The 21060-nt window shown below is 45.4% G+C and overlaps 1 protein-coding gene across 4 annotated transcripts in view; it reads left to right on the forward strand.

The window, feature by feature from the left end:
- The window catches only part of ITCH (itchy E3 ubiquitin protein ligase), a 2580358-nt gene that overhangs the window by 1135972 nt on the left and 1423326 nt on the right, over window positions 1-21060 (forward strand). For all 4 annotated transcript variants that reach the window (XM_044090275.1, XM_044090277.1, XM_044090278.1 and 1 more), the window contains exon 14: window positions 9579-9651. In XM_044090275.1, the coding sequence (XP_043946210.1) occupies window positions 9579-9651 (73 nt within the window). The remainder of the gene's footprint in view (window positions 1-9578; window positions 9652-21060) is intronic.

Genomic DNA, 21060 nt, shown 5'->3' on the forward strand with positions numbered 1-21060 from the left:
TTAAAAATCCCCTAAGCCATCCTCATCGGTTCTGATTTCGGAACAACCCAAGTCCACTGTGAAACCTTCAGCTCTGTCAGTTTCCAGTGTTGGCTCCAACAAAGCTATGTCTCCGGCGGCTCTATAAGTATCTTTGGAGCCAGTCCGAGCCCATAAAAGAACCAGGTCTTCCTCTTTGGAGCCAGTGCACTCTGCTCCACACTCTCCTTTGTTGCAGTCTGGGGCAAGCAGTCACAAGTCCTCTTGTCACTTCTCTCAGTCCTCCAGGCTTTCAGATCATGATATGGAGAGAGTGGTCAATAGGCTCCTCAAGTCACAGGCACTTGCTAAATTGCTATCGAGCCCAGCCCATAAGGAATTGGCTCCTTCGGCCCATCTAGCTTCTCTATCTGGTCCCCCTCCGACTCTCTAGCTTGGAGCTGGAGTGCATGTATGTCATGGTGGTTGAACCGTCGGCTCTGGTTACTTCTCCTTTATCGGTTCCTACTCACACTCTGATCTCCTCGATGTCTCAGTCCGTCGAGGGATCTGTGTGCCAAATCTCTCTCTCGTCTGCTCCAAGCGGGGAAGTGGCATTGGACCATTGTCTGACCCTGCTCTCCCTCTCGGAGCTTCAACGCAGGTGAGCTTGACTCCCACATCAGCCTCTGATCCGTCGCTCCCGGTTCGCAGGAGATCTCCGGGCTCTTTGGAGCCAGAGGCGGCTCCGACTCGGGACCATGGTGCCTTTGAGGTGATAAGGAGCATGCTGTCTCCTGAGTTGCTCCACCCTCTGCTTTATTGGCTCCCTCTCCCTCGGTGCAAGTGCCTGCCTATGACCCTCCTCCTTCCTCCAAGCGTAGGGAACTTATGCCCCAGGACGCCCCACTGGGTGACCCCACTCCTTCCAAAACCTCCCCCGAACATTCGGAGGAGGTCCCTCAGAAGAAAAAATGTAAGAGGAAGCATTTGGACTCCCCTGGTGACACTGACTTGAAAGAATCTGAAGGGTCCCCACATTCCCTCTCTGAGGATGTCTCCTTTTCGGACATCTTGGCAATTCTTAGACAGAGGGGTGGCTGGAAGTCCCTAGCCCCATCTCAGGACAAGTCTGTCTACCTGGATGCATTTGTTTCCTGACCCCTCCACCTCTTGAGTGTCTCCGTTTTTTGATCCACTTTTGTCTGTAGTGAGTCAGAAGGCGTGGAGCACACCAGAGACTATGGAACCAGTTACCCAGAGACCAAATAAATTTATAAGTGCACCCGAAGACGAATCCTTCCTTTTCCAAAGCGGTTCCTGTTGATGCTTTGGTGGTGGCAGCAGCCACTCAGAAGGAACTTGCGGAAACTTCATCTGCCGAACAGAGAGTCCCGTACAATGGACAGGTGTGGGAAGCGTATGTTCTTTTCAGTGACCTTTACTCTCAGGTCACTGAATTTGGTCACACCACACAACTTCAGAGGGATCTTGTAAAGCAGTTAGGTTATACCCTGCAGGATCCTACAGCTGAGGGAGTTGTGAACAGGGTGGCTTCCCAGCTTCCGACCTTAACTTAGGTTCATAGGTTAGTACTAGGCTATTGGCCCTAGGGCCTATACAAGCCTAGCCATAACAATTCTCAGGATATTTCTTCCCACAGTATTTAATTCCCTGTACCCCTGTCTAGCAGGGTGACTGACATGATCCCTGGGGTGAATTTCCTATCTCCCATCCAATCGTCAAGGTTCCTTTTAAAGAGGGCCAAGGAGGCGCTCTGCTTGACATGTATGGGCAGTCTGTTTGAGTATAGGGAGTCTCTGGGTCAGGAACCTATCCCTCCAGCATGTTTTGTTCATTGTGATGACAAGGTTTAGATCCCTGGCGTGTGTGTCTCTGAGGGATTGGGATTTCTGTAAGTGGAGCATGTCCAACAGCTCAGGGTTTGACATGGCCTTGTATGTTAAGCAGAGATCGCCTCTGAGTAGACTATATGCCAGAGTATAGCATACGCTTCCCATACCTGTCCATTGTACAGTAGTTAACTCCTCCATGAGGCTCATTTCTCATGTGGCAGATGGAGCGAGTAGGGCAGCAGGTACCAGAGTTGCTTTGCCGGAGACGCTCCTGGATGCACCTTTGTCAGTTTGCTGAACCTTTCAAGTCCTCCTTTATCAATACCCCTTTTGATGGCTCTTCCTTGTTTGAGCCTCAGGTAAGGGAGACTCACCAGGTGTGAACAGGATGGCAATACTCTCTCTCTCTCTCTCTCTCTCTCTGCCATAGGAGTCCGTATTTCTACTCCATTTAGACCCTATCCTAAGGGTCAGAAGAGTGGAAAAATGTGGATGTTCTTCGTGTTTCACTGTTGCAGTCATTATATTTGGGTAATCCTGCTGGCAGGTTGCCCTCAGTCGGCCTGAATTCCAAAGTCCTGGGTCCTGCGTCGCCCCTTCCCTGACGTCAGGTCGTCAGGGGTATAAAAGATGCGGCCGATGCCATTTTCATTAGTCTTTCTTGCCACGCGGTGCCCGAAGCAGAAGCAGTTCGCAAGTGCCCAGTCGGCCGACTCCTGATATTTTCGTGTTCAAGTTTCAGATCCAAAGTCTTCAATAAAGCTAAGTACCCCATTGGGGAAACTTTTTTTCTTGCTCCAGACTGATGTCAGAAAAAGTAAATAATTGCATTTCTTGTGGAAAGCAAGTACATCATAAGGATTTTCATTCTTACTGTATTCCTTGCCTAGGCCCTGATCACAACGTTTCTGATTGTCGGTTTTGTGCTAGATTTAACCAACACACTATTAAGCGTCGGTATGATTTTGCTTTAAACTATTTTGGACGCTGGTTTAGTTATCCAGAAATGTCATCGGATAGCCATCCGACTACCGGAGTTCACAAAAAAAACGCAAAGAAAAAGAGAGAGATAGACAACCGAGGCCCAAAACTGACGACTAAGCTTCTCCTAAGCCAGTCGCAGCTTCTCAGTGAAGCGCTTTTGTAGCCCCTGACGCCCGCTACTTTAGAGTTGCAGGCCGCTGCCAACTCCCCACATGGAGTTGGCCATGCCGCTGGAAACTCAAGGTATTGGAGCCTCAGATATACTATTCCTTCAGATGGTCCAGAGCCACTGAGCAGGCACCGGCTTCTCAGGGTGTATTCAGACCTAAACATCTTTACATTAAACCGACTTCAAAGGCAAAGACTAAAGCACCTTCTAAAGTAAACAAACTCAAGAGCCATGGGGTCAGGCCTTTATGCCCAAAAAACAGATGCTCAAAATGGCCGAAGACTTGATTACCTTGATCAGGGGTTCCCATCCCCCTCCTGATAAGAGGCCTAGGCAAGACACTGACTATGAATCTTCAGATCAGGTTTCTATTTCTTCTGATTTCTGTTCTGATCAGGAATATTCTCTTCCCCCTATGAGGATTCTGATGCTGAAGAATCTATACCTTCAGCTTCTCCTCCAGAGGACTATTCTTTTGGGGAAACCTTGCATACCATAAGGGAGCATTTCCACTGGGAGAGCCAAGATTTTTCAGAGTCTAAAAAGAGGCTCCGGGATTTCCTTTTACTACTTCAACACAGGCCACTAGCCATTCCACCTGTGTTAGACATTGTAGATGATGTGTTTTCAGAATCTAGTCTTACCCCTGACTTCCTTACCTCCAGCTCCTGTTAAGCCTGACAGATATTACAGGGTTCCTGACTCTCATAAATTCCTTTTTAAAAACCCTGCTGCAGACCCAGAAACTATTTCACAGGGTTCCAAAGGAGTTAAGGCTTCCGCTGCAAAAAACCCTACCCCCTCTGACAGATTCTAGGGCACTGGATAGATGGTGAAAAAAGGTTTTTACACATCTGCTACCTTGGCTATAAGGGCCTTAAACTTGTCAGTTTCATATGCTCAAATATCAGAAGCATGTCATGGCATTGCTTAAACAGAAACTGTTAAACTCTGAATGTGCAGAAAACAAGGAAATACAGGATTTATTGCATGCAGCTGAACAAGTTGGAAAGCATACTTTGCAATGTGGATTTGATTCTTTGGAGGTCTCCTGCAGGGCCGCAGTTACGGTTTCTTTGATTAGGAGGCATGCTTTGTTAAAGGAACAAAATCTGCCTGATTACGTCAGTTAAATTATTAGATGCACCTTTACAGCATGATACTTTGTTTGGTGTTAAGGCAGAAGAGGTGTTAAAGAAAATGGACGACAAAGCTAAATCTATGCAAACGGTCAAAGATTTTTTACAAGTACAGCCACCTAGGTTTAGTAGACATTGGCCAACAAAGAATTGGTCCTTTCCTGTGTCAGACAGACCTCAAAAGGGGCAGATCCCAGGCGCAAGGTCCATACAGGTCAAAGCAGTGGGGTGCTTCTACCTCCAAAGATGGAGAAGACAAATCACAACCATACAGGAAACAGTCCCAATGACTTCGCCCTGCCTGCACCAAGCACTTATCTCCTAACAGCGCCCTTAGGGGGGAAATTGGCACTTTTTTCTCAAAATTGGCACATCATAACCCAGGACAAGTGGGTTCTAAATATCGTGTCACAAGGCTGCAAGTTCCATTTCCATACCCTGCTAAAGGCAAACGGCTTGCCAGATCTGCCAAAAAAATCAATGGGCAGAGGCACAAAAACAAGTCTCATCCCTCATAGACTTGGGGGCCATTCAACAAGTACCAGAGCAAGAGCAGAGACAAGGATTTTACTCGACTGTTCTTGGTACCCAGAAAGGACAAGACCTGGAGGCCAATACTGGACCTATCTATTCTGAACACATTCCTGGATATACCAAAATTCAAGATGTTGACTTTGCAGCAGCTTCTGCCCACGCTGGGCAAGAATGCTTGGCTTGTGACTTTAGACCTAAAAGAGGCATGCCTGCATGTCCCTATCAGACAAGTATATGCAGAAGATACCTCAGATTCAAGGCTGGCTCAATGCATTACCAATTCTCTGCACTGCCCTTTGGCTTATCTACTGTGCCCAGGGTCTTTACAAAGTGCCTAGCACCAGTAATTGCATTTTGCAGACAGAGGAATGCAAATATATCCTTACTTGGACGACTGTCTAATTCAAGCAGAGAACAAGGACATTCTTCTACAGCATCTGGCATTTGTGAAAAGACTTCTAACTTGCCAAGGGTACACAGTCAACGAAAAGAAATCAAAACTAGTACCCTCTCAAGAGATAATATTCCCGGGTGCAAGCTTAAATACAACTGCCCAGATTGCTTATCTCACGCCAGACAAAGGCAACTGACTACCTATTTCAAAATGTTGGCAACCAAGGCCCAGTTATCTGCAAGAAAAATTCTGCAGGCTTTGGGTTTCATGGTATCCTGCATCCTACTAATTCCATATGCAAGACTGCATATGAGGAAACTTCAGTGGTACCTAAAAGGTGTTTGGACTCAACATTTCCACAGCCTGGAAACTGATTACTCTCATTCCCTGCCTACAACAGGAGTTTCGATGGTGGGCAAAAAGCTTGTCACCAAAACAAGGGACAGCCATTCACATTACCCCCAGCCAGGCAGACACTAACAACGGATACATCAGATTATGCCTGGGGGGCCCACATGGCAGGAAGATGCATTCAGGTCACATGGACCTCAAACCAAATGCATGTACATATCAATCAAAAAGAGATGCTAGCTGTTCAAAATACCCTGACAGCCTTCAAGTACCTACTTCATCCGGGACAACTACTGATAAAGACAGACAACACCATGGTCGTGGTATATAAACAAGCAGGGGGGAACACATTCTTACCCCATTTGCAGGCTAGCCATGACTTTGTGGGACACAGCATTGACTTACCAAGTACATCTGCAGGCACAATTCCTGCCAGGAAGGAAATATACTCTGGCAGATGAACTAAGTAGAAACCTCAATGGATCCCCACGAGTGGCAGCTGGATCCACATGTCTTCAGCATAATAACAAGGAAATGGGGATGCCCGGACTTAGATCTATTCGCCTCCCATTACATCTACCAACTAAAAAGATTCTGCACAAGGATTTATCACAGACCAGCATGGAAAGTGAGCGCCCTATCTTTCAGGTGGAAAAACCTATCAGTATATGCCTTTTCCCCCACTGCCTCTCCTTCCCAAGGTACTCCTAAAGGTCAGACAGGAGAAGCCAAAAATGATACTAATTGCCCCAGACTGGCCCTGCCAGTACTGGTGTCCAATACTACGGAACTTGGACCTTGCCTCAAATACCTCATCTACTGTCCCAGCAAAACAATCTGATCCTGCACAGCCAACTCAGAACTTTAGGCTTGACAGCATGGCGGATAATGTAGTCATACAAAACACACCTCTCAGTCTCAGTAAAGCTGTGATTGATGTCATTTTGGAAGCCAGAAGGCCTAGTACTAGAAAATCTTATGCTGGAAAACGGAAGAGATTCTGTGCTTGGAACCAGGCACGAGGAACTGATACAGCTGTGCCAAAGATTCCTCAGATTTTGCGATACTTAACTGAGATGCTAGACAAAGGCCTATCTTTTTCATCTATTAAAATTCATGCCTCTGCCATTTCGGCTCATTACAATACAGAGCCACCAATCTTTTCTCATCCCTTATTAAAGCAGTTCCTCAGAGGAGCCAAAAATTTAAGGACTCCAAGGAGATCACCAATGCCAGCATGGGACCTCAACTGTGTCTTGGAAAAACTCACCCTGCCTCCTTTTGAGCCAGCTGCTACTGCCGATATAAAGTTTTTATCTTGGAAAACAGCTCTGCTCCTAGCAATAACTTCTGCAAGACGAGTTTCAGAGCTACAGGCACTCATGGCTGTGGAACCTTTTATCATTTTTTATCCGGACAGGGTCTCCCTGAGATCAAACCCAACATTTATGCCTAAAGTGCTGTCCAGTGTGGCTCTTAACAAAACCATTCATCTGCCAACTTTTTATCCAAATCCACATAACAAGGGGGAAAGAATTCTGCATTCTTTGGACGTACACAGACAGCTTAGATTCTACTTGGACAGAACCAAAGTTTTCAGAAAGACAGAGCAATTACTAGTAGCATATGCTGCAGGATCACAAGGAAAGGCCATCTCAAAGTAGACTATTTCAAAGTGGATAGGCCAGTGCATTCGTTTCTGCTACATATACCATGGCAAGCCAGTGCCTAAGGGCATTAGCCCACGTTCCACCAGAGCTGCAGCCACTTCAGCAGCCTTTCTCAGGGGAGTACCAACCAAGGACATTTTAGAGGCAGATACTTGGAGCTCAGTGCACACCTTTGCAAAGCACTATCATCTGCCACTCTACTCTAAATCCAGGGCAGGCTTTGCCATTGCAGTTCTGCAGGGTCTCATAGCCACTCCTAATGTTGTTTAGCTCCAGCCTCCCAACCATAGCTTTGGGAATCTACCCAAATGTAATGACTGCAACAATGAAACGAAGAACATAGTACAGTTGTGTACACTTACCATAAATGTAGATGTTCGAGTGTATTCACTGTTGCAGTCCAGGTTACCCACCCACCACCCCCCCTTTTCTTCTGATGGAACCTATCTTTCCTTCTCTGATTTATACAATCTATGTGGTGTGTTTGCTTTTGGATGAAGGTAAAGTTTATATTGCTGCATGTAATTTTATATATAGATATAAATTTTTGCTACCCTTTTAGGGGGCACCTGACATCTGGGGCAAGAAAAACTAAAGCAAATGGCATCGGCTGCTTCTTTTATACCCCTGACAGCCTGACGCCAGGGAAGGGGTGATGACAGCTGACGCAGGACCCAAGACTTTGGAATTCAGGCCGACTAAGGGCAACCTGCCAGAAGGATTACCCAAATGTAATGACTGCAACAGTGAATACACTTGAACATCTACATTTATGGTAAGTGTACACAACTGTACTTTCTCCCTCCTCCTGCATCTAGCCAAGGGCAGTCTCCACAAGTTACCCCACAGGATGGACCTACTCACACAGGACAAGGGAACTCTAGTACATCCCCACAGATGTTAACTCTAAACCTTACTCTGGGTAATAGGGTTTTTATCCCCTTTAGACAGTTTTTTTTTGAGGATGTGCTTCAAGTTCTGCAGGAGGCCAGAAAAACCCACTACTAGGTAATCCTACATTTGCAAATGGAAGAGTTTTTCCATCTGGTGTCTCAAAAAGGATTTACAACCATTGTTGGTGGACGTTCAGTGGTTTTTATCCTATCTGTGTGAATTGATGAAGGGTGGGCTGTCTTACTCTTCAGTAAAAGCCCATCTTTCTGCTGTCTGTGCATGTCTTCTGCCTATGTCTCCACCTTTAGTTTCTAGGTAGGAAGTTAAACTGTTCTTAAAAGGCATCCTTCATGTCAGACCACCAAGGAAACCATTTCCCCCTACTTGGGATCTCAGTTTTGTTTTGGAGAAACTTACCCAGGCCCCATTTGAGCCAGCGAGTTCCTCTTCCCTACAACATTACACATGGAAAACTGTTCTCTTGGCAATTACTTCTGCCAGAAGAGTTTGAGTTGCAAGCTGTGATGTCTACCTCTCCCTTCACAGTCTTCTACAGGGATCGTGTCTCTCTATGTACTTATCCCACGTTTATGGCCAAGGTAGTTAGAGTTTTCCCTCAGTCTATCAACTTTCCAACCTTTTTCCTTCCCCCAATCCTCCAGTGAGAGTATTCTTCACACTTTAGACATGCATAGGTGACTTCGATGCTACCTGAATAAAACCAATCCTATCCATAAGTCTGACAGTCTGTTATCACCCAAGGGCTCTGGGTTAGCCTGTTTCTGCTCCTTAGCCCAATTCATCCTTTGCATGAGCTTTGGCACTCTCCCTAACGTTATAAATACTGCAGCATATGAATAGGCGGGCATAGAATAGTTGTGTAAAATCTTACCGTAACCATAGATGTTCTGTTCTATGTGCTGCAGTGTTACTTAGTCCCCCCCCCCGATGCTTGCCTGGTCCCTGCGGGTATGTTTTTCTCACTTATGTTCAGCTGGTGCTTCTGCGGCATTCATTTCTGAGGTTGGTATGTGCTGACGTCCGCTTTATACCAGACATCTCTGTGGCAGATGTATGTTGGCTGATGTGCGGCATTGCACGTACCTCACAGTAGCATTAGACTTTTGTATACTGGCCAGATGTGAGTCAGCCAGGGGCAGACTACCACATGTTATGAATACTGTGGCGTATAGAAGAAGAGGACATCTGTGGTTATGGTAAGATTTTACACAACTATTCTTTCCCTTTGCTGTCTTTAATTTTCATATTGGAGTTGTTCTGAACTTGCATTGAGGAGGACTGTTTTCTCTTATGTCCAACTTGATTTCTTAGCCCCACTCCCAATAGGCTGGAGACAGTTTCTCAGATGACTGCGGTTAACATGCAGTGCCTTCATTTAAACCTTTAATAAATATTGACTGAATAAAAGTACATTTTTTATAGTTTAATGCATTCTGATGTATGTCTTTGTAAATATATTTGCATCATTGTATGGAAAAGTTATAAATGTTTCTTATATTCAGTTTACACATGAAGTATTTGGATATTTTCATTATTTCTTAATAAACCTTGCAGGAAAAGTATTTTTACTGACAGTTATGAATTTTCCTTTTCTCCCCTTCCTTTCAGAGATAATGGACCTCAAATTGCTTATGTGCGAGACTTCAAAGCCAAGATTCAGTACTTCAGATTTTGGTGTCAGGTAATTCCCCTATTTTTTCACCATTATTTTGTATTTAAATGTCATTATTCAGTCATTTTTCTGAAACCAGCTTTATATACAGTCCATGGTTATGGGGAAGCTGGAGACTATCCCACTTCTTAGTGGATGGCAGTAGTGGCACAGCGGTTAGCATTGTTGCCTCTTGGCTCTTTGTTCTGCCTTTCATTTCATTGCTAAGGTGCCTTTTGCATGGAAGGTGGATGTCCTCCTCTGTGGGCTTTCAGTGAGTGAGTGTTTGTCATGTCCAAAACATGCCATTGCTGAAGTGATATTTTTCTAAATTGACTGTAGGTGTGAATGCTCCATGTGGGCTTGCCTTGCAGTACATTCTTTTTGCAGTCATTTGCTCTCGCTTCCTGCTTTATCGTCCATTACTCTCTTGGTCAATTGACCCATTTTCTCCCAGTCAGCGGAGCACGGTTCAACTAAGAGGGCACATCATTCATGCATCCACCAGTGATAGTTTGAGTTATTTCTATTTTTTGCTTTTCTCCCCTGTCATGTACATGGATAAGCTTACCTATAGGTGACTCTGCATTGCGTGGGCTGACTGTGCTTTGCAGCCTCCACTTCACACTTTGAGAGAGTTTTCCCCAGCAAGCAACCCCCACTCTGCTGCTGTAAGGTACCACATGCTGTCCTATTCGGTGTCTGTCGTGGACGAGCATGCCTGTATGTGTGCCTCATGAGCATGTGCAGCTCGCTCCCTCCCTTCCTCTCTGATAGGAAAGCAGATAACTCTCCTTTATTCCTCTTTCACCCACTCTGCTTCTACAGTGCCAGGGCTGCTAATTCAACTCTTTCCTGGGTTATAGTAAAAATGTCATCCATCTGCGGCCTGGAGCTTGGCTGTGCCCTTGCAATAGATTTTCTTTCTACCCAAGATTATTTGCTGTCCCTCCCGAGTGTCAGGAGTATCAGATCACTGAATTGCAAGAGCACTAGTTATGAATGTGTATAAAAAGGTCACTGATACACAATTATCTTAGAGCATTTGTAATTCCAAACCTTTGTTTCCAGTTCTTACCATTTTATAGTGTCATTTTTATTTTGCCTTTTTTTAACCTGTTTTAGGCAGGTATTTTTTTACTGTGTTTAAAAAAAAAAACAAAAAACAAAACTTTCCCCATGCTGCAGGTTAATTGTGTAGCAAAGATATAAACTTGAATTGTCAGAAACTGAAAAAATGCATATTTCTTCTGTTGATCTACACAGCACTGAGGGTGTTTGCAGCAGTGTATGTAATTATTACTGTTTGGTATCTTTGGGCTAGGGGAAAAAGTGTCCTGATGTCATGATGTGGGTGGACATAGTGACTTTTTTTTCTAAACTCTTAGTTGCACCCCATGTCCCACAATATGAGATTATAATGGTTTGTAATCAAGTGTAGCATCAGAGAACAGTGAATGCTAAAATGCTAAGAAATCTGACTTTAAGCTGTTCAGAAAAATTATGTAAGCGCTGTTTTGTTAATGAACAAAAAAAGGATTGTTATATTCTGTTTAAAATATGAACAAAAAAACAGTTTTCACTGGAAAGTTACTGACCTTATCCAGAGATTCTGTCACTAAATGTTGATGTTGATTTAAAACCAAAAAAATCAGTGCAGCCAAGCAATGGTCTATTTTTTGTTGTTAATGTTGTTTTACTGCTGTTCAAATTAAACAGAAATAACTGCTGTGGCTCTCCAAAATCTCAGTAACATTGTGGTCCTGTTAGAAACGATTTTTATATAAAGGTACACAGTGAAAAAAATGTGAATCTCTGTAAACTTGATGCACTTTGTTCTTGTGTTGGGCATGGCTGATAGCTGCAATGCCTTTAACAAGTTGGACCATTTGCTCCATTGTGGATGTGAGCTATGCATTCCTGAGGTAGGTGACAGTCATATGACCCCTTCATTCTTGCCCAAGTTACCTTATCTGCTCACTCAGTCTCCTTGTGTTGAGAGTCAGTTGGTAGGAAGTCTTATCTTTGAGGTCCAATGGAGTGGCTTACCCTGTCCCTTGGAGCTCCCTGTTCACTGGGTGCTGCTGTTTCCAAGAAGTGGATCACTCCACAGTAACTTCCCCAGTCTGACCTCTTGCACAAAGATGGTATGTGTTAGACATCCCCATGCTCCACTGGTGTGACATAGTGCTCCATGTCGGCATAACCAAGGTGGTGATTCAGAGACATTAACCCCCCCCCCCATCGGAAGGAAAGCAAGGAGTGGCCACTCACTCCTGTTATCTCTATTGCATCTCTTCCAGCACCCAGTCCAGCTAATCAGCTAATCAAAATCAGGCTTTATCCTCGTGAGGAGGTTAACAAGGAAAGGTTATATAAACACTTTGATGTTAGGTAGTCTGATCTCACCTTCATTTTAACATATGGGTTCAGAGCCGATCCTCTGCTCTGACTCGGCCAGTTTACAAGCTGGAAGACTTCTGGTTGGCTTGTGGCTACGCATGTATCCCATGGTGCACCAGTACAATCCCCAGATCTCGTTTGCTGTGTCGACGAGTTCGGTTGTGCCTCTCTTGGATCTGGCTAAGTTTTTTAAATTCTTTATATTCATATCGTATTTCAATGCTTTATTAGAAATGTTATTGTATATTTAGTGTTGCTAATATATTAGGCAGTTCTATTGCTTGCCCTTTTTGAGTGCAACTTAGTTTACTAGTGGTTATTGGTATCCTGTGTGCCAGTTAGTTTTAGGCGCCGTTGCGCATTTTTTGATTATTAGGTAGAGTATTAGTTTTTGGTGGTTTTCCACTCTGTCAACAGGGGATCCTTCTTGTTGTTCTGACCTTTTTTGGTCACCGTTGGCAATTAGTTTTCTGCTGTATTGAGACTGTTTTTGGCGGGGATCCACTTTTTTGAATTTACTAGGATTGCAGCCTCCCTAGTATATATTACCTGTTATTGGAAATATAGAAATTTATTGTGCCATTTACGGTTTTTCTTGTGTGAATGGGCTTTCCTTTCTGGTCTGTTTAAATTAGAAGACCTAGCTTTCTCTACACCGGGCTAGGCCCGTTTAAGTTAGAGGACTTAGTCCTCGTGTAACTCCTCCTTAGGGCTAGGCCCATTTTAGTTAGAGGACCCAGTCCTCCTCCTTTTTCTCTCTTTCAGTCTCTCTGGGTTTTGTGTGTGTGATATGTCTAAGGAAAGTAAGGAGCATAAACCCTTGGGGTTCAAAAAGTGCATGAAATGCTCCCAAAAGATGTCTTTAACGGATGGCCACAGTAGCTGTGTCTACTGCCTAGGGGCCATCCACTTGCAGGAATTGTGCTTGTTCTGCCATGCTTTCTTTCCTAGAGTGTTACAGGAGAGAAGGAACAACTCATACTCAAGGGTCTATTGAAACCATGCTTTGAGGAAGCACTATCCAGTTCTTCGGCTTCCTCTAAGTCTGGGAAATCAAAATCCTCAAAAAGGCCTTCTCCAGCACCGGCTGGTGTCCCGGAACCACCTCCTAAACAGTCCAAATCTGCCTCCTCGACTCCTCAGCCTTCGGAGCCGAAAAAGAGCATCTTGGTGGTGTCAGAGTCTGTTACAGGTGTTTCGGAACTGATCTCTGGACCTATTGATACAGCAGTTGACTCTGCTGCTCAGAGCTGGTCTGTAAGTTCCCTACCGGTTTCCGTAACAATTAAGTCTCCAGTGCCCCCCAGGTCAAGATCCCCTACTATGTCTTCCGGGTCTTCCAGGAGCCTCTCAGAAGATGATGTGGAGATGGTAGTGCTGAGACTCCTGAAGTAGTCTGCCTTACCAAAATTATTGTTGGTCCGACCCTGTCTGCACTGGAGCCACTTGGCCCAGCTTTGCCCTTGTCTGCTCTTCCTCCTCCGAGCCATACTGGCCTTTCGGAGCCAGAGTGCTTGGTGCCAATGGAGGAAATGCCGGCTCCAGCTCACTTTGTTGCTGCCTTGGAGCCGGGTTCGGCTACAACACGCTTGGTGCCGTCCGTCGTGTCCAGGGGCCGAAGCTCTCCTGTTGGCACCGACAGGAAGGGTTGAAATCTATCTTCGTTTCCGAGCCTTCCTCTCTGTGCTTCGGCCAGGGTGAGCTCGGATCCTGCATCTATCTCGGAGCCGACAGCTCTGGCTCCGGCGCTGACCTTCAACTCTTCAGAGTGGAGGAGGTCTTTGGAGACAGAGAGGTCGGCATTTGAGATGATGAGGAGCGTGCTGTCTCTTTCTCCAGCCCCTACCAGTGGCACCAGCAGTCTTCCCCCGAGAGCACCCACTTCAGTCTCAGCCCCTACTCTCTCTGGATACAGCAGAGACCCGCAGCCTCAGGAGCATTGGCTGGTGGCCCCCATTTTTCCGAGGCTTTTCCCGGAAGAGATTATCTAAGAGGAAACATGTTGACTCCCAGGTGAGTCTTGGACATTGGTCACTGACCTCGAGGAGTTGGAAGGGGTCCCCCAAGTCGTCCTCTGATGTCTCCTTTGTGGACATTTTAGAGATATTTAGGCAGAGGTGTGACTAGCCCACTGTTAACCTTTCTGATGAGGAGTCAGTGTACCTGAAGGCTTTCGGGTCTCAACCTTCTGCCTCTTGGGTGTCTCCACCTTTTGACGAACTAATGGATCTAGTTAGTCGAAAAGTGTAGGATACTCCTAACACCGTGCAGCCAGTCCCCAGGAGACCGAATAAGTTCTTGTCTAAGGGCGTTCCCGTAGATGCCATGGTGGTGGCGGCCACGAAGGAGGAGTTGGTTGAGCCTTCATCTGTTCATCCGCCAAACAAGGAGTCCCGGCAGATGGACAGATTTGGGAAGCATATTTTTTTGTTCAGCGGCCTTTACCCTTCAATCGATGAACTGTCTCGTGCACTTAACGAGGTTGCAGAGGGATCTTCTCAAAGAGTTAGGAGATTCCATACAAGGTGTGTGTACTGAGGGAGTTCCTGACAAGATTTCTACTCAGTTGTCCATCTTGAATTCTGTGGTTAACTCCTCCATGCGACTTATCTCTTATGCTGCGGATGGAGCGAGTAGAGCAGTAGGTTCTGGAGTTGCCTTGGGGCGCCACTTCTGGATGCGCTTATGTAATTTTGCAGAACCGTTCAAATCTACTTTCACCAACGCCCCGTTTGATGGTTCCTCATTGTTTGGTTCCAAGGTGAAGGATACACTCACTCGGTGTGAGCAAGAAGGAAAGACGCTTTCTGCCGTGGGAGTGCATTTTACTGTCCCTTCCAGACCATACCCCAAGGGTCAAAAGGGCGGTAAAATGTGGTTCAAGAAGTCTGAAGGTCTTTCCTGACGCACAGGGTGAATCCTCCTTCAGAGGAAGAGGAAATGGCAGACGTGACCCTAGAGGCAGGGGCAGTCCACAATACCAACAAGGCCGTGATTCCTTTCGAGGATGGCCTTATCAGCGCTCCTGATCTGGAGCCCGACTGTGCTTCTCTGGGGCCGGTCTGGGGTCTCATTTCTTTGTACCAAGAAGCCTGGCTAAATATCACCCAAGACAAGTGGGTACAAAGAGTTGTTACCAGAGGCTATATCATACCCTTTTCCCTATTACCTTTTGTTCCCAAAAGGACCCCAGATGGTACCACCCAATCTCAGGGATCAGACAACTGTGGAGATCAACAAGTTGCTTCTACAAAGTGTCATCCAGCCCGTCCCAGCAGACCAGATAGGATCTGGAACTTTCTCCAGGTTCTTTTTAGTTCCAAAACGAACCGGAGATTGGAGGCCAATATTGGACCTCAGCAGATTGAACGAATCAGTGAAGGACAAGTTTCGGATGGTAACACTGCAGTCTGTACTCCCGTTGTTAGGGAAAGACTTTTTGGATGTGCTCTCTGGATCTTCAGGACGCCTACTACCACATAAAAATGGACAAGGCGTCCAGAAGCCATCAACGCTTCCTGCTGGGAGCCAGTCACTATCAGTTTTGCGCTCTGCCATTTGGTCTCACCACAGCCCCCAGGGTGTTCACCAAATGCATGGCAATAGTGACAGCTCACCTGAGACGTCAGGGATTCCAGGTGTTTCCGTATTTGGACGACTGGCTCCTGACTGCCCCCACCAGGCATCTACTCCTCCAAAACAGGGACGCCATGATTCAACTTTGTGCTCAGTTAGGGATCTCCATAAATTGGAAGAAATCTCCATTATTGGCCTCTCAATCTGTGATTTTTATAGGCGCAGAGGTAGACACAGTGAACATGACAGATAATCTCCCTGCCAAAAGGGCACAGAACTTAATCTCCCAAGTTCGTTTTCTTCCCGTTGCGAAAAGTCAAAGCGAAGTGGGTTCTTCAGCTCCTCGGGACTATGTTTTCCACAATTCTATTAGTACCATTAGTCAAGTTGCACATGAGAATTCTCCAGTGGCTTCTGTCTTCCCAATGGTCCTTCCAATATCTCCCACTGAGTCATCCTATCCTGCTGACTGAATCGTGCAAGAAGGACCTTCTTTGGTGTATAGCTCCCAACCAGTTGATCACGGGCGCTCCCTTTGTTCCTGCCCAACCCGTTTCCACTGTGACCATGGATGCCTTCCAGATTGGGGGGGGGGTGGCATTATCTCGGCAGGACTGTCCAAGGCACATGGCAAGAACACGAGGCTCATCTGCATATCAATGTTCTGGAGATGAGGGCGGTGCTTCTGGCGTTGCAAGCACTTCAAGACCTTCTTCCTCTAGGGACAATTGCGATGCAATCAGAAAACATGTCTGTGGTTTGGTATATCAACAAACAGGGTGGTACCAGATCTTACCCACTCTGTCGAGAGGCCATGCGAGTTTGGGAATGGGCGATTTCTTCCCAGCGCTTTCTGGTTGCAATGCACATTCCAGGGACGACCAACGTGTTAGTCGACAAGCTCAGCCCGGTAATCCTATTGCCTCACAAGTGGTCTCTGAAACGGGAAACAGTGGATCAGATTTTCTGGAAATGGGGACAGCCTTGCTGCGACCTTTTTGCCAGCCCAGTCAATACCAAATGTAGCAGCTATTTTTCCCTCATTCCCCCTCCGGGGGAGACTCCCAGAGACGCTCTGGCTCACGATTGGCCCATGGGACTTCTGTATGCCTTTCCTCCAATCCCTCTCATTTCCAAAGTGATTCAGAAAGCCAGTCGGCTGGGAAGCAAGTTGATCCTCATTGCTCCTTACTGGCCTCGTCAGGTCTGGTTCCCCTTCCTCGGGCCTCTCCTCCTGGGCAATCCTTGGATTCTGGACCCAGCTCCAGATCTGTTGACTCACATGTCGGGTTTGCTACACCCCTCAATCCACACCATCAAATTGACAGCGTGGTTGCTCCAGTTCCATCCCCAGTCAGGCTTCATGATGTATCATCCTCAGTGTCGCACATTCTTATGTCTTCCCATAAACCTTCAACTAGGAGGCTGTATATCAGTAAATGGAAAAGATTTTCTATTTGGGCACAGAGAATGAATGTAGATCCATACACTGCTTCTGTCCCTGTGATTCTGGATTTTCTTTCTGAGCTTTTTCAGCAAGGATCTGCCTCTGCCACTATCAGAATCCAATTGGCGGCTATTTCTCATTTTCACTTAGGTTTTCCAGATACCAGTTTAATATCTCATAAGCTATGCAAGACCTTTTTGAAAGGGGCCACTCTATTGAGACCACCACTGCAAGAACCAGTGGCTTCTTGGGATTTAAATTTTGTGTTTTCCAAACTGACATCTCCCCCCTTTGAACCTTCCCACTCATCTTCACTAAAACTTTTGTCTTGGAAGACCTTGTATTTTGGTAGTTACCACATCAGCTAGATGGGTATCAGAGCTACAGGCCTTGTCTATTAAGCCACCGTATTTGATTTTTCATAAAGACAGGGTGTCATTGCATACTAATCCCTCCTTTGTCCCCAATCAGTAGAACTCCCAGTTTTCTTCCCTAACCACTGTAATGCAGCTGAGTACCATTTTCATCAGCTAGACGTTCATAGATAACTACGTTTTTATCTACAGCGGACTAAGGTTTTCAGGAAATCAGATCAATTATTAATTTCCTTTTCTGACTCTAGATTGGGCTTACCAGTTTCTAAAGTGGCACTATCCAATTGGATTTCCAGTTGTATAGCCTTTATCTATAGCTCAGAGGGCAAACCTTTACCCTGCAGGATCAAGGCTCATTCTACCAGGTCGCTGTCTACCTCTGCAGCCTTTCAAGCCAGGGTACCACTTGATAATTTTGCAGCAGCTACGTGGGCTACCCCTCACACTTTTATTACGCATTACAAATTTTATTTGGCATCCAGGGGTAGAGCATCCTTTGGCTCCACGGTGCTCAAGAGTATTTTCCAGTGAGCCACCCAAGAATAAGGTGCTAGGGACGCTGTCCCATACGTAAAAATTAAGGTGAAATCGGACTACCTAGCATAAAGAAGTTATGTACTCACCATAACGTTCCATGTTGGTAGTCCATCTCACCCTTCATTTTTACCAACCCGCCCTCCTGCCCCCATCCTGGAAGATCTGGAAGTAATAATTTGTTTGCCGTTGGTTGGAGACCCTTTAGTATTGGTTGTTTTTGTGGTTGTTATTCTACTGAGCAGCAAACAAGATCTAGGGATTGTACTGGTGCACCATGGGATACCTGCTTAGCCACGAGCCAACCAGAAGTCTTCCAGCTTGTAAATCTGCTGAGTTGGAGCAGAGGATTGGCTCCGAACCCATATGTAAAAATGAAGGGTGAGATGGACTACCAACATGGAAGATTATGGTCAGTACATAACTTCTTTTTTATGGGTTTTGCTTGGGACAGAACATTAAAATAATATAGTCAAAATTTATTAAAAGATCCAGGACGATAGAATCTTCAGTTAGGGTCACTGTAACAGTGAAACATAATGTTTGGGTTTATTCCATTTATTTGCATGTCTTTTCTGGCCAGAAGCTGAAAAAGCTGTGGCATCTTCCGTGTGAGGAATTAGCAGTGACATAAAGTGCGAGTCTCCTGTGTATATCCTGCATTATACACTTTATTCAGTTCCTGTCTCTTCCACATATTGCACATCTCCCAACAAACTTGAAGAAATTTCATCTTGCACAGCAGCTATTTTCTTGAAGATAGTGCATTATGTTTGGAGTAGCCTTTATTTATTTATTTTATTATTTTTTTTAATTCTGCTTGCATGTTGCCTTACAACTGTTAAAAATATAATGCAAAGGTAAGTGTGGTAGGGTATCTACCTCTAAATGGTTTCCTTTCTCCTTGTTTTGTTTAGACTCAGCATAATCTACAGGTTTATGATTATTGCAGAAAGATTAAACATGCCCCTGAACTGAAAAATCAAAAAGCTTTAGTTTCTCATCTAACAGAAAAAAAAGTATTTCAGTCATTAAAACAGAATCCAAAGAAAAATATTTCTGGTAGAGCCTGAAAAAATAACAAACGGCAGACTATTTTAGTCAACAGGGAGAATCATTTAAAGTAGAAAATCTCCTCCTCAGACTCTTATGCTGCGGGAACTTGATTGTTATGGACTCTGAGACTGCGGCTTTAAAGTTTGTTACTTTGTGCTCATTAAACCTCCACCAACTGTACTTAAACTAAATAGACACCTTCATGAGTTCAGACTTTGGATAATATCTGTTGTATCCAGAGATCATTTTGAAAGTTGGAGGAGGCTAAGCCTGAGGTTTGAGCATTTTTCTCCATTTGTTTCTCTTCTACTTCCAGTAGGCCATAAGAAATGTATGTAGGGAGTGGTGTTAGCTACTGCAGATAGCTTTTGGGACTAGTCTCTATCTTCAGGAGACTGTCGTAGGTTGGAGTTTAAAATGGATTCTGAGCCATTGTCACTGATTAAAACTCTGTATAAGAAAGAAGTAAAGGTCTAGATGTTCTTTATCATCTTCATATGATCAACCATTTACCTTCTCAGCTCAACAGTTATCTCAGGACGTAGACTGATGTTCATCGTGTTTCACTGTTGCAGTCATGACTGTAGGGTTCTCCCCTGCTGGCAGGCAGCCCTCGGTCGGCCAGAATCCCAAAGTCTGGGTCCGGCGTCGGCTGTTCAACTCTGCTCCCTGACGTCAGAGCGTCAGGAGTATAAAGCTGACAGCCGACGCCATCTTCTCCAGTCTTTCTTGCCGTGCGGTGATAGCAGTTCGCAATTGCCGGTCGGTTGACTCCTGTCGAATATTTCTATGTACTACGGTCCGAAGACTTTCTTCTCCACTCAAAGCTAAGTACCCCGTTGGGGAAACTTTTTTCTTGCTCCACTCCGATGTCAGAAAAAGTTAATAATTGTATTTCATGTGGGAAGCAAATACCTCATAAGGATTTTCATTCTTACTGTATTCCTTGCTTGGGCCCTGACCACGACGTAGCTAGTTGTCGGTTTTGTGCTAGATTCAATCAACGTACAATTAAGCGAAGGTACGATTTTGCCTTTCATTACTTTGGTAGACGCTTTAACTACAAAATGTCATCTGATACGCTTCCATCTACCGGAGTTCACAAGCGTCGCAAGGATAAAGACAGGCCTCCGAGGTCCAAATCTGATGATAGCGCACATGTGGAGCCAGCTTCAGGTTCGGCCGTCGTCAGTGAGGCGCTTTTGCAGCCCCTGTCGTCGGCCATTTCAGAACGGATGGCCGAAACGGACTCTCATGAGGAGCCAACCAGGCCTTTAAATATCTCTGTTGCAGGACCTTTGGACAACGCTCCTTCAGATGGGTCCGGAGCCGCTGTGCAGGTACCGGCTTCCGAAGGGGTTTTCAGGCTTACTCGGCTTCAAGTAAAGGCAAAGGCAGACACTCCTTCTAAATCAAACCAAGTCACAGAAACAGTTACTCAAGATGGCGGAGGATTTACTTACAATGATTAGGGGTTCTCACCCCCCCCCAGACAAAAGGCCAAGGCAGGATGTTTATTATGATTCCTCTGATCAGGCTTCTGTTTCCTCAGTTTCTTCTTCTGATCAGGAATATTCTTTTCCTCCTTATGAGGATTCTGATGCGGAAGAATCCATTCCTTCAGCTTCTCCTCCTGAGAATTTTTCTTTTGGGGAAACTCTGCATGAAATGAGGGAACATTTTCACTGGGAGGGACAGGAATATTCAGAATCCAAGAAAAGACTGAGGGATTTTCTTCTTCTACCCCAACATAGACCCCTGGCTATTCCTCCTGTTTTGGATATTGTGGATGATGCCTTTTCGGAGGCCAATTTAACCCCTGATTCTTTTCCTCCTGCTCCTGTTAAGCCTGATAGGTACTACAGGGTTCCTGATTCCCATCAGTTTTTATACAAGAATCCTACTGCTGACCCTGAAACCATTTGTCAGGGTCCTAAGGGTGTTAAGGCCGCTACTGCCAAAAATCCTATTCCTACTGAAAAGGATTCTCGAGCCTTGGAAAGATGGGGCAAAAAGGTGTACACTTCTGCTACTTTGTCCATTAGGGCT

This window comes from Protopterus annectens, chromosome 12.part0, assembly GCF_019279795.1.
Source record: "Protopterus annectens isolate FY-2018-M chromosome 12.part0, PAN1.0, whole genome shotgun sequence".
In the NCBI taxonomy this organism is placed as follows: Eukaryota; Metazoa; Chordata; order Ceratodontiformes; family Protopteridae; genus Protopterus; species Protopterus annectens.